We start from the raw sequence: 15,654 nt of genomic DNA, 5'->3' as shown, positions 1-15,654 counted from the left end.
TGGCAAATGTGTCATTGTTCACCTCTGCTCACCTGAGTACGATTTCTGTAGGTTGCAGGATGTGAGTATAACTTTGCTGCAGTCTTAGTAGACCAAACTGGTATTGCTTCTGATTTGAGAAACTTCTGTTACCTTAACTACCCTGTCTATTTATCACTTCAGGATTTTTGTCTAGCTGTGATATCAGACTTCTGGTTTTCAGGTTTTAGAATACAGGATTGTTAGTGACACCAGAGAGGTTTCCCTGAGTGTGAAGATGAAGGAAGAGATAAGAAAGTAAGTTTCCTTGGCTGAAGTAGCTCTCTATATAAAGAGCTGTAAAAGTTAGCGTGTCAGAACTATTAAATCTACCTAAAAATATGGTCAAAATGTATATTACAGTTGTGTTGTGGAGTAAAGCTGAGTTATTAATCAGAACTAAAATGCAGACAAAAATCACAATTGTTTCTAATGGTGCAACATTATGTAAATTTTGGCTTGTATATCAAAATCTTTATATGAAAGATCAAGTAATCTTAAAACTACCTGAACTTTAAGAGGCTTTTTGAAGATAGATTGAAAGATCTTATTTGGGGATTCACTTTCTTCAATTTTGTAGAGTTTATTTATTTTCATAGTCTGATTTCACAGATTGTGACAGTTTTATTTTAATCTGAGAGCTGTTTGACTCATGGTTCTTGAAGGGATCTGGACTGGATTGTCATTTGAAAGCTTTTTTTATAGCTGTTGTTTCGGTTTAATACTGTAAAAATACTGTAAAATTGATGTGTTTTCATGTTTACTCATTTTTAAAGCTTTTAGATATATATTTTTAATGATGTCTTGGGCGCTCATTATCATCTATCAGTAGAATGTTTTAGACTTTGGAGAGCCTGTGGTTATCAGCCCTTCTGTGCAAAAGCAAAATTTACTTGCTCCTAATTAGCCGTTGTTTTTTCCTGTGGAATGTGGGAAGGTGCAAAGCTCCCCTTTGCTTGGCTCATAAGAAGCCACTGGTAGTTCCCCAGTGCTTTGATGACAATATGCTCATTGTACAATAAGTTATTGTGCTGTCTATAAACAATGTCTGTTGTTTTACCTTCCATCCTTGGCCTCAGAAAGAGCTGGAAGATGCTTGTTAGAGTCAGGCACACGCTCGTGCCTTGCTTTGTTAAATTCCAGAGAGGTTTCAAAAGGCTCCCAAGGGCAGAGCTCTTGTGCTTGAGTTCTACTGGATGAAAAGAGAGAAAAAAAAAAATTCTTGCTCTTTGATGCCTTTGTTGCACGCTTTGTATATATCACAGAATAATTTGGATTAGAAGGGACCTCTGGAGGTCATCTGGCACATGTGGGGTGTGTGTGTACATTTGATATATAAATAGAGATGTGGTATGTATCTACACACATCATATCAACACAAAGACATATATACACATAAACCTTTTCTCTTCTGCTTTTCATAGCTGGAAGTGTTCCTCTTCTCCCCCTATCATTTTCATTTTTCTAGTCATTTTTGTCATCTCATTATTTAGAGCCAGTGAACATTAATGAAGCCCACACTTGAATTGGAACAGCTATTTTAATTTCAAAAGCCAGAGTTTTTTTTGAGAAAGAACCTACAAGTAAGGCTTTGTTGGGGGGTTTTGTGTGTGTGTGGTTGGTGTGTTATGAAGTATTGGTGTGTTATTAAGTAAATAGTTGTCTGTTATCAGGGAACATAGTTATGGTAGATATTTTAATCTTTGGCTTGAACTCTGCCATTCTGCTTTGCAACAAACAAATCAATGTAACTTCCTCTTTGAAGCAGTGAGTTGTGTTTATAACATCACTTTTCACCTGGGGGGAAAAAAATCATTGGCCTCTGAATCTCTTATTCCAGTTTTCAGGGCTATCATGCTGCTACTTACTCCTCTCTTGCCTGCATCCCAAACAGGCTGTGTTCCACCCCAGGCAGTGTGCTGGAATGCAACAATTTTAGAGGTGTGGTAAGACTCTGCAAAAAAGTGAAATGGGACACTTGTACGTTTGTTTGTGAGGAGAAAAAAATTGAAGAGAAGTGAATTAGAGTAAAATTCATTAAGTTTTTATGTTGGTTTTGGAATGCTCCTCCTGAAATAATTTTATACAAGGAATAGGGTGCTTATACTGTGGCATTGGATTATTGTCCACATTTAAAAAAAAATCAGAATTTTATGTTTGCAGTGTCTCTTTACTGTTAAAGTTGATTACACCTCGCTTAGCAAAGTCACGGTTTCATACAAGAGAAACTTAATAGAATCACCCTTCCAATAGGATTTGGTCAAATGTTTTTAATGACAGTTATTGATCTCTCTTGTCAGCATTTCCTGCTATCCCTTCTTGGCAGACATACACTATAGGAAAGGTGACTTATCTGCAGATGCATGTCCTGGGCAAGTTAGGATGTGTTGCTTAATGGATTAATTTTGCTCAAGGAAAAGCTTTCTGAGGACCTTGTCACAGCTGACACAGCTTTGAACAAAAACCTTACCTTGGAAACAGTCGCATCACTGGAGTCTCTTCCCATCTGCCAAACCTCAGGGGAGAGGGAGAGACTGTAAAGTATAAATTTTCAGAATGTAGTCTTTACCATGTCTCTTTGCCTAGAGGAATGCATTTGGGATAATCAGCCTGATGCCAGTGCATCAGCCTGTACTCTGGTTGAGTTTTCTCATTATCTTGACTTTTTTGTGCATTATCTTTTGTTCAAACTAAGATGTGACTGACGGGATCTCTACTTGAGATCTCTGCTTGCTTTCAGTCAGTTCTGTGGTGAAAAGGGTAGTGAAAGCAATGTGCTTATTCACTGTATTAAACAGATGTGTGTAATAAGTGTTTCTGATAAGTACTTCTCATGTGGAATGAGGCATATGGAGAAGCAGGAAAATGAACAGTAACTGTGAATGCCTTTGAGCAGATTTAACTAAGCAATTGTGAGAGTGTCTTTGTAGAGTTTGTAGGCCATGTGACAGACCCAACATAGCCAAAGAGATTCTGCAGAGGCTTCTGTAGCTATCCATCCTGTCCGTAAAGCACATTATTCTTTTAAGTGTGATACCTTTAAGTTTTCATACCTTCATTTCAGATTTATTTTTTCTTAACTGATACGGTGAAAATAACCCAAGACTCCAGTGTAAAAGAAGGTTCTTTGGTACTGAAATATATCTTTGGAGCTGTCCTCTATGTAGAATCACAAATACCCAAGCACTTCCCTTCCCACCTCTATTACTTTCTGTTGCAGGAGATTTTATTTTTTTTCCCCTATTACAGTTTTGCTGTTTCTTTTCCTTATAAATTGGCCCTTTACACTGTCTCAGGGAGAACATGTGTTGTTGGCAAAACCCAGTCATATGTCATAGAGGAGCGGCTGAGGGAGCTGGGGATGTTCAGCCTGGAGAAGAGGAGGTGCAGAGGTGACCTTAACACTCCCTACAGCTCCCTGAAAGGAGGCTGTAACCAGGTGGAGGTTGGCCTCTTCTCCCAGGCAACCAGTGACAGAACAAGAGGAAATGGCCTCAAGTTATGCCAGAGGAGGTACAGGCTGGACATAAGGAGCAATTTCTTTATGGAAAGGGTTGTTGAAATGGGCTGCCCAGAGTGGCGGTGAAGTCGCCGTCCCTGGAGGCGTTCAAGAAACGACTGGATGTGGCACTTAGTGCCATGGTCTAGTTGACAAAGTTGGAGTCAATTATTCATTTAGGTTGGAGGTCTTTTCCAGCCTAAATGATTTTGTGATTCTGTGATATATTATGTATTTGTCTTTCAAGTTCTGTTGTTGGAACAACTGCTGTTGTTCTTGTTGACATTGCTCTTTCTTCTGAACTAAACATGCAATGCACCTGTTAAGCACAACCTGTGAGAACTACTGAACTGAAGATATTTCAAATGTATAATGCAATGGAATACATCAAATCACATTGTAAGGTTCCCTGTCATAGCAATAGTATGAGAACATAGAGGAGATAAATGAGCAGGTGGCAGCTCTGTAGCAGGGATGGTCTCTGGTATCCATAGTGCTAAATGACTGTTGGTCCTGTTACTGAAAATCTAGTCCCAGCCTTCTGGTTTTATGCAAGTATATTAAAGCTGTGCCTTTGGAATGTTAAATCAAAACGAGAGCCTTCAGAAAGGATATAAAAGGAGTAGTTATCTTGGAGGTCAGCTCAGGAAGAGCTTTTTTGTATGTAGGAACTCAGGTAGGGAAAAGCTGGAAAAGAAGTAGAGATGCAAATAAATGGTGTGTCAGATGGTGGCAAGTGGTGACAGGTGGGGACAAAGTGAGAAGAGAGAGTATTGAGGCAGTTCTTGAAGGCAATTCAGAGATCTGTACTATGAAATACCATATCAGGGTATTAGCATTTAAACTGATACAATATTGTTTTTACAATTGTGTTGTGGTTACAATACAGTTCTCAGCCTTTCTCTTAAATACCACTAGCCCAGTAACCAGGAATGTTTTGTTGACTTCAGAAATGAATGAAATATCTATGAATTTAGTCTGTACTGTTTCTCTGGTGTGACAGACCATTGGCTTTGTAACTGCTCATAGAGAGAGTAGGTTTAATCTATTAAATAAACTTTTGGTCTTGATGTGAAGTTAATAAATTAAAGCTGGAGGAGCATGAAGTGAAATAAATAAAAAGTCTTTTCCTAGAAATTTGAAAGACGGTGGTCTAGGAGGACTGGAAGGTGAATTGTCAAATGCTTTTTCCTGGGCTGATCTGTGTATGATACATGCAAAGCATGTGACCCAATTGCAGCCTTCCAGTACCTGAAGGGAGCCTAAAAGAAAGATGGAGAGAGATTTTTACAGGGGGGTGTAGTTACAGACAAGGGGGAATGGCTTCAAACTAGGAAAGAGCAGGTTTAGATTAGATATTAGGAAAAAATTCTGTGAGGGTGGGGAGGCTCTGGAACAGGTTGCCCAGAGAGGTTGTGGATGCCCCATCCCAGGAGGTGTTCAAGGCCAGGTTGGATGGGGCTCTGAGCAACCTGGTCTAGTGGCAGGAAAGTTGGAAGTAGATGATCTATAAGCTCCTTTCCGATCCAAACCATCCTATGTTTCTATAATTAATGCTTAGTGAACAATTTAATACAAGATTTCATGACTTATATTTTAGCTTTCGCTAACTGTGGTCTGTAATTTATATTTTACCATAGGAATTTCAGATACATCCTTTATGAAACATGGACAAATTCTCTATTTAAGTAGAAGTACTGATAGCTACCAGTAGAAGCAAAAATGAAATAACAGCATTGTGAACTGTGAATTTGAACAACAGCAAACAGGGTGAAGGTGAACAACCCTAAACAATTAGCAGGATCATCTTAGTTTGCTCTTTTTCTGGGAAGAAAAATATTTTACTCTGTTAAGGTAAGAAATTAATATGTGAGATAAAGTGGTACATCAATACAGTTCCATCACTTGTCTCTTTCTGCTGGGCTGTAGTTCTGATTCACCTGCTGAGGATTACCAAGCTTAGTACCTCAGGTAGCCAATGAAATATTGCCTGAGCATCTAGGCCAAATTAGGTTTTCAAGCTCTGGCAGCATCCACTGTCCTATGGTGTTTACACCAGCTGACATCTGTCCCAAAGCCATATTTTCTGAAAGAATCTGAATTATTTCTACTTTTAGGTTCCTAATCAGTACATATCAGAAGCTGCCCTGCAGCTGCTACTTCCTTCTCTCTTTGCCTTATTCCCATAAAAAGCTGTTTGAAGGAAAGAACATTGAGCTGTCTATGAAGTAGTGCAAACTGATGTGGTGGTTTGGCTACAGCGTGGTCTGAGCCAAACTTGGCAAAAGTCAGCATTAATGAAAAACAGCATTAAGACAGAATGATTTTATGTGTTTATTTCCACTCCCATCCCCCAAGAGGATATTACTGAACTCGTGTTGAAATCCAAAGCCTAGAAGTGTGTTTGTGCCTTCACCACATACTGAGAAACATCCTCATCTACCTTTTCTTGCTCAGCTTCTCACCTCCAGACCCTCAGTGAGGTAGTGCTGGGCTGTGTGATGAGCAGTGTTCTGTAGGACACCGAGGTCACGTTGAATGCTGGACTGACAGCCAAAAGCCAGCATTAATGATAATTTTGGAGAATAATTATACTGGATTGGTGCCTGATACACACCCATCAGTGCCTGGCATGGCCATTGCGACTGGTACAGTTGTGACACTCGCAACTGTATTGGATCACTGCTCTCTTTTTGGGTTTGTATGACACAATCCTTTTTACTGCTGAGTTATGTTCAGTAATGATTGTGAATTGCTACGTTTGTGCCAGAAATAGCTGTAGAATGCAAGGTGAGGTTTTAAAGCTACATGAGGTTAAAAGCATGGAGAGGTGGGTTAAACAGAGATGCCTGACATACTGACTTGTGATGGAATAATTGTAGTAACTTCTTGGTAAATGCTGTGGTCATACTAAGGAAACATTAACACTAAAGGTAGGATACTATAATAGACTTGCACATTATCTTTTTTCATGTGTATTTTGGTGTTTATTTTTTGGTTGTTCATTTTTGAACGGTGGTTTTAATTATTCTGTGAAGTAATATGGAAAAATATGACCTTAAAATTTTCTTTGTGAATTAGTTGATGAGGCATGTATGAAACTAATCCTCTGCAGAGGTGTGATAACTAGGCACCTGCAGTAGCTGTGTGAACCTTAATGTGCAGTAACTCTTAGAGTGCTCTGCCTGTGTGTTCAGGTGAGTGTTAGTGCTCCCCTTTGCACAGGTGCAGCTCCATGGCAGTTTTCAGCTAGCTGTGATAGAATCACAGAATTGTTTGGATTAGAAGGGACTTTAAAGATCATCTTGTTACAACCCTCCTGCCTCGGGCAGGGCCACCTTCCACTGCAACAGGTTGCTCAGAGCCCCATCCAACCTGGCCTGGAACACTTACAGTGATGTGGCATCCACAACTTCTCTGGGCAACCTGTTTCACTGCCTCACCACCCTCACAGTGAAGAATTTCTTCATATCTAATCCAAACCCACTCTCAGTTGGAAGTCATTTACTCTTGTCCTGTCACTACGTGCTCTTATAAAAAGTCCCTCTCTGTCTTTCTCATAGGTTCCCTTCAGGTACTAGAGGACTGCAATTAGGTCATCCCAAAGCCTTCTCTTTTCCAGCCTGAACAAAACCAATTCTCTCAGTCCTTTCCTTGTAGGAGAGGTGCTCCATCCCTCTATTGGTGGCCTCCTCTGGACTCGCTCTAACAATCCTGTTATTGCAGGATTTTTTGTTTTGCCCAACAGCATGTAATGCCTCATTTGAAATCATTGCAGTCCATCATAGTAAAGACTTCTTGAGGACTCTTAAATTCAGGGATTACCCTCATGCACTATGTGTGCATGAGATACGCCTGGATTAAGAATCCTTGAGGGAGGAATGAAGAAGGAAGTTACCCAGGATACACACCACTGACTACCTGCTTGAACAGAACCACCTATCTCAAGAAAATCATGGTTCCATCTTGCTCTGCAGTAAAAGAAAAAGGATCTTCTGCCCAGACAGCTCATGGGGTTAATAATTTTCCTGTTCCTTCTAAACAAGGTTGTATTTGTAAGAGTACTGACAGGAGCCATGTTGAAAGAATCAAAGCTAGGAAAACATCATTTGGGGCTGTTTCTTTCTGGCCCATAGAAAGTGTTTAGAGACAGGCAACAGAATAATTTTTTCGATCAATTTTTTGATCAAGTTTTTGACTTCCTGTGTTCATTCTAAATCAACATATCCCTCCGGAATAGCTGTTGTTGGAAGGAGGGGCTTTGCTGTGCTCTATCATCTATCTCGTGTGTGTTTTTCTTCCCCCCTCTTAAGTGCACGATGAAGGGAATTCCTTCCTGGATAGCTGAAGGTACACCCAGCCATCACAGGAATGTGTGGTATGAGCCCCCCTCAGAACACCTCCTGAGCCTTTCTCCTTCCTGATTGGCATGGTCTCTGCTGCTCACATCTCAGCCTTCTCTTGTGCACAAATGGCTTAAACAGGGTAGAGTGAGGTAAACATGAGTTTTGTAATAAACATCAGTACTGAAGAGGAAGAATTAGCCCTACTGTGACCTGAGGAGGAGTTTTGAATAAGGCTCTATAAGATAAAAGATTTAACTTTTTAGGGGTGAAAGCCCTTTTGAAAGGTTTGAACGTGGCTTGTAATTCTGTGTTGAATGTACTACTAGGAGTTTTGAAAGCTTGCAACAAATCTTGGTGTACAAGAAGACTAATAGTTTAGGTTTGCATTTTGGATTTCATGCTGCTCATTTGATTGCCCTCTGCTAACGATTTATCGAAATTCAGTCATATGTGTTCTCTTCTTTGACTTAAGTCTCTCTCATATCTCAGAAAAACCTCAGCTCTCCCTTTCTTTCTGATACTGTTCATAGGAATTTCTTAACACAGCTAGTGGGATTTTGTTGGCTTTTTGAGAATATGCAATGAGTTAAATTGGTAAACTTGTGTGGAGAGTTTATAAATACAAATGTTTCTAGTCAATGTGTTAAGCTAGCTGTTTAGTCCCATGTAGTGTCAGGTGTTAATCTTTAATGGTGATTTCAGTCTTTTTCAATGTTGTTTGTGATGTCATGGACTACAGATACTCTTTGCCTGAAAATTCTCCTTCTAGATTTTAAATGTCTTTTTTTTTTCTTGTCAATAGACGGGAGAATAAAATACATCTTTCATTGCTAAATGTACCATAAGTTAATCTGTGCTTAGGTATAGGTTGGGATTTTTTTCATATACTGAAATTATAGATTATGGATTCCTTTGCTATCCTGGTAATAGACTCGGGATCCACTGAAAAAGCCCATTTGTGCAGCAGTGGTGTAACACTGAACTGCTGTGGCAAGCCTTTAATGACCTCAGTGTTAGTAAAACAGAAGTCCAAGGGTGGATTCACTGTAGAATGGATCCTTATGCCTTTCCTCATAACTTTTGGAGTAAATGAGGCATTGACAATGTTTTGAAGTATGTAGTACCTAGAATATAATTAAGACACTGGTGTTAAATGGCTTTTCTACGACTTGGCAAAACTGCTGATCAGAAAAATGAAACAAATGTTTCACTAACCTGCAGAAGCTGACCTACCTTGTATTTAAGAAGTGCAGACCAGTTGTACTAGCATGGCAGCTCCACTCAAGGGACTTTTCAGGATCCATGCTAGAAAAGATTACTTCATGTTTGAGACCCAATGAAGAGGCATGAACTGCTGTGACGTGTTCTTTGCAGAAATGCCATTTGTCAGACTGATGTAGTCTGATGTGCAGTAGTGGACTGTGTCTGTACAACTAATGCTGAAGTGTTCAAGACCAGGTTGGATGGGGTTCTGAGCAACCTGGTCTAAGGAAAAGTGTTCCTGTCCATGGCAGAGGTGTTGGAACGAGATGATCTTTCAGGTCCCTTCCAACCCAGGCCATTCTATGATTCTCTGCCTGTGTGTGTGTATATGCATGCAATCCACTGAAAATTTCTAAAGTGAGCTGACATTCCAGATATCTGTATAAGGATTTTCTTTTTTTCCTTCTGTTTCCATATCTGAACTGTTTGTGGAAAAGGGATACAAAGCATACCAAAAAAACTATAAAGAACTGTTAACCAATGGGTGGTAAGATGCATTGGTTTTGGATGTCCTTCTATTGAATCTGGCAGATGAAAGAATGGGAGAGCAGCAGCCACGAATCTGAAAGCACACAGCGATCTAGAAATTAATGTAAATAGAAAGATTATTGGAACAAGAAAGATTATTGTAACCAGAAAAAGTTGTCATGCATTATGTGTAAGAGATCTTCCTTTGAGCCCAGTCTACACCTGGTATTGATTTGAAAATGCCTTAGAGCTGTGTATCTGTAGCCCAATTTGGGTTTTTAGGTTTGAAATGTTTGATAGTCTCTGATGGCAGATAAAACAATATCAGGTGTGTACAGGTTTTCATATTTTATTGTTTTTTTTTGAGGGGGGGGAAAATTTCATTACATTAAAAGAGCAACTCGTGTTAAAATAAATTGTTCTTTCCTTCCTCTCTCCTTTTTCTTTTTCTCCAGGATCCCGTCTCCGCCAGGAGGACTTTCCGCCGCGGATCGTCGAGCACCCTTCAGATGTGATAGTGTCCAAAGGAGAGCCGACAACTCTGAACTGCAAAGCCGAGGGACGGCCGACTCCCACCATCGAGTGGTACAAGGATGGGGAGCGGGTGGAGACGGACAAGGACGACCCTCGCTCCCACCGCATGCTGCTGCCCAGCGGATCTTTATTTTTCTTGCGCATCGTGCACGGCCGCAGGAGTAAACCCGACGAAGGAAGTTACGTCTGCGTAGCAAGGAACTACCTTGGAGAAGCTGTGAGTCGCAACGCGTCTCTGGAAGTGGCATGTGAGTAGTTTTGTACCATCAGCACGGTGTAAGACTTCATGGTTGCTGTCATTCTGTTGCCCAGCATCCTGGGAGGTAACAAATGTGGATAAATATGACATTTTGCGAGTAGCTGCAGCTCTTAGTCAAGGCATTTTTACGTGTGTTTATTCAGTGACTGTACAGAAGAAGTGATTTATACTGAAATGAGGTTCTAGCTGGTGTATAAACATGATTGGCACAAACGTGGACAAAGGATAATTTTCCTCTGAAGAATTATCTAATTTTTAAATTATGCCTAAAGCTGGTTATACTGGAACTAATGTGGAAAAATACCTATCATTTAATCTAAGGTGCACTGTCTGTTTCTCTTTATCTCATCATCTGTTACCTCAGCAGAAGCAGACAGCTTCTTGGTGACTCATGTTCTGTACTGCTGGAAACCTCAATATATGCTCCTCTATCATGAACTTGATCCAGGCCTCATTCATTATGTCCATGGCAAGTGAAATTGTTGGCCATTTCTCATATCATCCAGAGCAGCCCTAGTCTTTATCGATTCTCTTTGTCTCAACAGAGAAGTCGACATGGCTCTTTCAGAGACCACCTGGCCTGCATGCTCTGCTTCCAGTAGAGTTAGCAGACATGTTCATTATAATTCACACAGAAAACAAGCTCATCAGACATAAAATACAATGAGTTGCACATAGTTTTTTGCTGCTTAGTTATATGGGTTGAATAAACACCGATCTTTTTATTCAGAATGTGTGTCTTCACATAGAGGTGTATTTTAGTAGATTTATGAATGCTCTCCTCTTGCTGGACTTACTTTTTTTCCTCCCACAGCTCTTCATCTGACAGTAGTTTCACTAAGATGTGTTTGAAGCAGGGCTTTAGCACAAACTTGTTTTGCTTAGTTGATAAAGAATGGATTTAAGTACACACTAGACAGTATGTTTTTTAAAGGGGGGAAGTACAGGAAAGAAATCTTTATTCCTGATGCCATCTGCAGACTTTTATAGCTAATGTGGTTTGATCTTGAGGCTTCAGTTTTCTCAGAAATTGCAGAAAATGCCATTTTTAAAATATTTAAATAGTGGAATAAGACAAGTAGAACAGACTTTTACACTGCTTTTCACCTGTTGTAGCCTAGATTCAGAACTGTGTCAAAAAATGAAAACAGTTTTGGCACACCATCAAAGCACAAGTAAATGTGCCAATTACAGGCATCACAGAAAGTTACTCAGTTGTGTAGGTATTTAGGAACTGAGGAGAAGACCAGTTTAAGGAAGGCTGAAATCTGGGTGAGTATGACTAGATAAAATTACTGGATTATTTGTGACTTTGTGCATGAGTTTTAACTGTCTGTTGAGAAATCCTAGGAGAGAGGCATAAACACTTGAAATCTTTATTGTAATCCTGTTGAGATTCAGAAATCTCCAGCTGAAGTTCAGAGGATTGTTCCAGTTGTACTTTGAGTCATCAAATTAAAGCGGCCGATTATTTTGAAATTTAAATGTGCTCTGTATCCTGTCAGTTTTCACTGATCCCTATTTCACTGCCTGCTGAGAGGCTCTTGTTACAACATCCGTGCTCTCTGGAGTTTGTCTAACAACTGTAGCTGGTGGCAGGTCATGCATGAACTGTGTGGGAGATAGGAGAAAACTTTAAATATAATAAAGCTGTGCTTCATTGTCAGGTATTTTAGGGCAGGATCAACATGAACGTGAAACCTGAGATGTGAAACCGTAGCTGAGGTTTTTGCAGTAGCAACGTTATTATTTTACTGTTTTCATGGGTTTGAGATTTAGCTGACTGACCCCCCAATTAAACGGTTTAGCAAGCTAAAGTAGGCTCTCCTGTTTCACTTCAGCAGTGCTTTATCTTTCCTTGGGACATACTGTAGCTGTGATTACAGGAGAGTCTTCATCAAAGGAGAAAAATGTAAATAATATATACATTGCTTGTTCACTTCATTTTAGAGATTCTGCTGTGGTTTTTGCTCACTGGCTTTAAAGCACGTGGCAGTACTTGGCATGTATCGAAGGTGTCCTTTGGAGGATGACAGCAAAACCACCTCTTTTCCCTTGGTTTTGAGATGCTTTGTAATATGATTTTGGTTCTAAATCAGGTTTTCAACTGACTTTCAGAGAAGAGTCATTTTAAAGCTCTTATTTGTTTTTCTCATGTCAGCATTTCTGGGCTGAAAAGGATGGGCAAGTCTGCAGCGGCCCATTTGCACGCTCGGGGAATGAGTTGCTGCTGACAGGCTGTTGTCAGCAGAGAGTCCCCATTCACCTGTTCTCAGCTGCTGCTGGAAACTGTTGAGTTGCCTGGATCCTGCAGCCCAGTCCATGGGAGGATGGCTGCCTGTGATGGCTCTCACTTGTGCTGTCTGTCATGGTGTTGAAAACTGTGCTTTCCACACTAGGCCAAGCTGTTTTCATCACCAGGAAAAAAAAAGACGGTTGTCCTTTGCTGACAACAGGGTTCTGGATTATTATCTGACTGTAGGTGGCCTGAAATTGTGCCATTAGAGACAAACTGCTGCTTTTTACAGGTTTAAAATACTCGACTCTGCTGTTTTAGAGAGAGAATCTGTAATTGTTTTACTTTGTTTAATAAATTGTCAGTTGCCAATAACAACTTTTGAATGATTTATGAAGAAATATTTATTGGGTTTATGTATGTGTTAGATGTGTTCGTGCCCATGCATTAAGATGACAAACGGTGTTATTGTGCTTAATTTCCTTCTATTTCCTTGTTTTTTTACCCCCTGCATGACACCAGCCACTAAAGCAGTGAGACTGAAAGTCTTCTGATGTATCCATACTTACATGTAATCCAGAAGTGACATTCAGCTGGGACACACAGTGATTCAGACCAGAGTGTGGCCCATGTTGAACGCAATAATTTTGCCCAGTGGTTTTTTTGGAGTGAGTTTTTGCAAGTTGCTGGAATCCCTGAGCTCTTTTTGACTGAGTAGCAGTTAACACCTTTCCAAACACGATGAATTTAGGTACCAGCCTATCCAAGGCATGGCATAGGCTTTTAAATCCCTGTCTGTTCAGAGCATGTTCATGCAGTCCAGGGCAGATACCTTTGTGCTGATATATATCCTCAGAAGAACTTGTCCGTGCCAGTGAAACTGAAAAGAATTGTGATCTGGAAAGTTACTTAAAAAGCTTTATTAATATACAGATTGTGCTTTTAGAATTTTTTTTGCCTTCAATTTGGGAAATCCTTGTTCCATAAGACATTTAAGAAGAAATAGTTGGTATTTAGAAGAAAAAGTTGGTATTTGAAGACACAGTTTAGCATTGATATGACTTATTCTATGCAATTCTTTGATATGACTTATTCTATTTAATTCTTTCAATGCATTAATTCATGGTGTGCTTTGAGCAGATTACTTTTTCAGTAGGAGCCTCCTCAAAAGGGAAAAACATAATGCTAATGCCAGCAGCAAACTTAGTCTTCTGATGTGCATGTGGCAAATTCTCATGTAGTGTTTCTGTTTTATGGCTAAATCATTAAAAATAAATGTTCTAATTATAAAGCATCTACGAATAATTGTATTCAGAAGAGTAAAACATCTTTCTTTTTTTTTTGTCTATTAGCGTTATTTAACTGAAATTGAAAAGGGTTATTATTCCTAATAATTCCCAAACATTATTAGGAATATGTTGATGTCCAGGTAGGTTTTCAGAAAGGGAAGTAGACTTGAGATAGCTTAATCTTCCACAAAACAGCTTTCGTATTTGAATGCCAGAAGTTTTAAAATGAAAGCAGAGGTTTTCACAATGTACGAACTGACACAGCTGAACCTCCATGGTGGAGCTTTCCAGTGGGAATATCAGGAAACACATTCCCAGGAGTTACAGTGGGTAGGGTTTCAGTTGCCAGTGCCGGGGCACCACGAGTGACTCAGGGCCAGCTCTGCTCCAGGCTGAGTCAGCGGCGGCCCCCGGGGAGAGCAGCTGGAGCCCCAGGTGTGAAATATGTGACAGCAGCTTGATCTATCGACCACTGTTAGAGGGGGCTCTGGCCTAAATGAAAATTCATGAAAAATTGATGAAGTCCCCAGATTATTTTTTTCCCTTTTCCTTTTGCAGCGCTGTGCCAGTGCAGCGAGGAGAGATTAAATGAGGTGTTGAACGCTTTAGTGGCAAGGAGGTTGTGGTTCAGAGGTCAGTGGGGGAGGGGGAGAAGACACATTTTCTACCTTACTTCCCTTTAAAAGAAAACATAAGGCTTTTCAGATTAGCTGGGATTTGCTGCCATTTCAATATACTAATAAAACTCAGGAATATTCACAAATAGGATTCTTTTCTGCATGGTTTGGCAGAGGCGAGGAGTGTGTGGGTTGGTGTGCAGAAAGCAGTGGAAGGCTCTGAGTCATAATTCAATTGGAGAACCAGAAATAGATTGAATTTTGTAATGGCAGTATAAATTTGGGCTTCCATCTTTCTGAGCCTGTGCTTGAACTGAAGTCATTTGGAGAAAGAAGAGGTCTTGCATTATTTATATGCCAAAGATTGCTTGAATAGCAGGCTTTGGAACACTCTCCAAACATAATGATCCTGCTTATGTTAGATTCAGAACTGAATTATGTTTTTATCTGTAACAAGAGAGGTTATAGTAGAACACAGAGTTTAGTGTGAAGAGTCATAGGTGTATTGCAAAGCAAGCATAAGCCAGATCTTAAACATGGGAGGCAGTAATTTTGCAAATAAACAAGATATGTTTTAATGTTCAGTGAATGAAGGCTGAGAGGTATAAAATATATGCTGTGCAATCACATCTGTATCATAATGCTAATGACTATTTGCTGCAGCATGTGCAAAAGGCTGCAGTATGTTCATAAGAATGGAGTTATTAATTTATTTGAGATATTCAGTGGAAAAAGAGCACAGTGTATGTGGCTAAAATGGGTGGACGATTTTTTTTCTGTTCAATGTATGACTTATATAGTAAAATTGTTATTAATTTTTTTACTGGTAATTTCAAAGTCTGATTTGCCTTGGAGTTACTTTCACACATGAAAAGCATGTCTTGTTCCTTTCCTTACACCTCTCTCGCTCTCATCTTTCTAAACAGTGTGAAGGGCTCTGTCTGAGCTGGCACTCCTTGCTCTCATCAAGACAGAAGTGATTATTGTAGAAATTGGAATGCTGCAGACTGTGGTCTGATCTATGAGCAATATCAGGACATTGAAGAGATCATGCTTTTTCTTACTCTGCATTTCTCTAAGTAGAAATTTAACAAACCACAGCTATTATCACAGCATGCTCAATGA

General features: G+C 39.8%; 1 protein-coding gene across 13 annotated transcripts in view; it reads left to right on the top strand.

Annotated features, from left to right (window-relative positions):
* The window catches only part of ROBO2 (roundabout guidance receptor 2), a 1,078,275-nt gene that overhangs the window by 669,886 nt on the left and 392,735 nt on the right, over positions 1-15,654 (top strand). For all 13 annotated transcript variants that reach the window (XM_027692569.1, XM_027692568.1, XM_027692575.1 and 10 more), the window contains one exon: positions 10,050-10,376. In XM_027692569.1, the coding sequence (XP_027548370.1) occupies positions 10,050-10,376 (327 nt within the window). The remainder of the gene's footprint in view (positions 1-10,049; positions 10,377-15,654) is intronic.

Source organism: Neopelma chrysocephalum, unplaced genomic scaffold, assembly GCF_003984885.1.
Source record: "Neopelma chrysocephalum unplaced genomic scaffold, ASM398488v2 Primary Assembly neopelma1_87, whole genome shotgun sequence".
In the NCBI taxonomy this organism is placed as follows: Eukaryota; Metazoa; Chordata; class Aves; order Passeriformes; family Pipridae; genus Neopelma; species Neopelma chrysocephalum.
The sequence above is the reverse complement of the archived record's forward strand: the minus strand, read 5'-3'. Positions and strand labels throughout refer to the sequence as shown.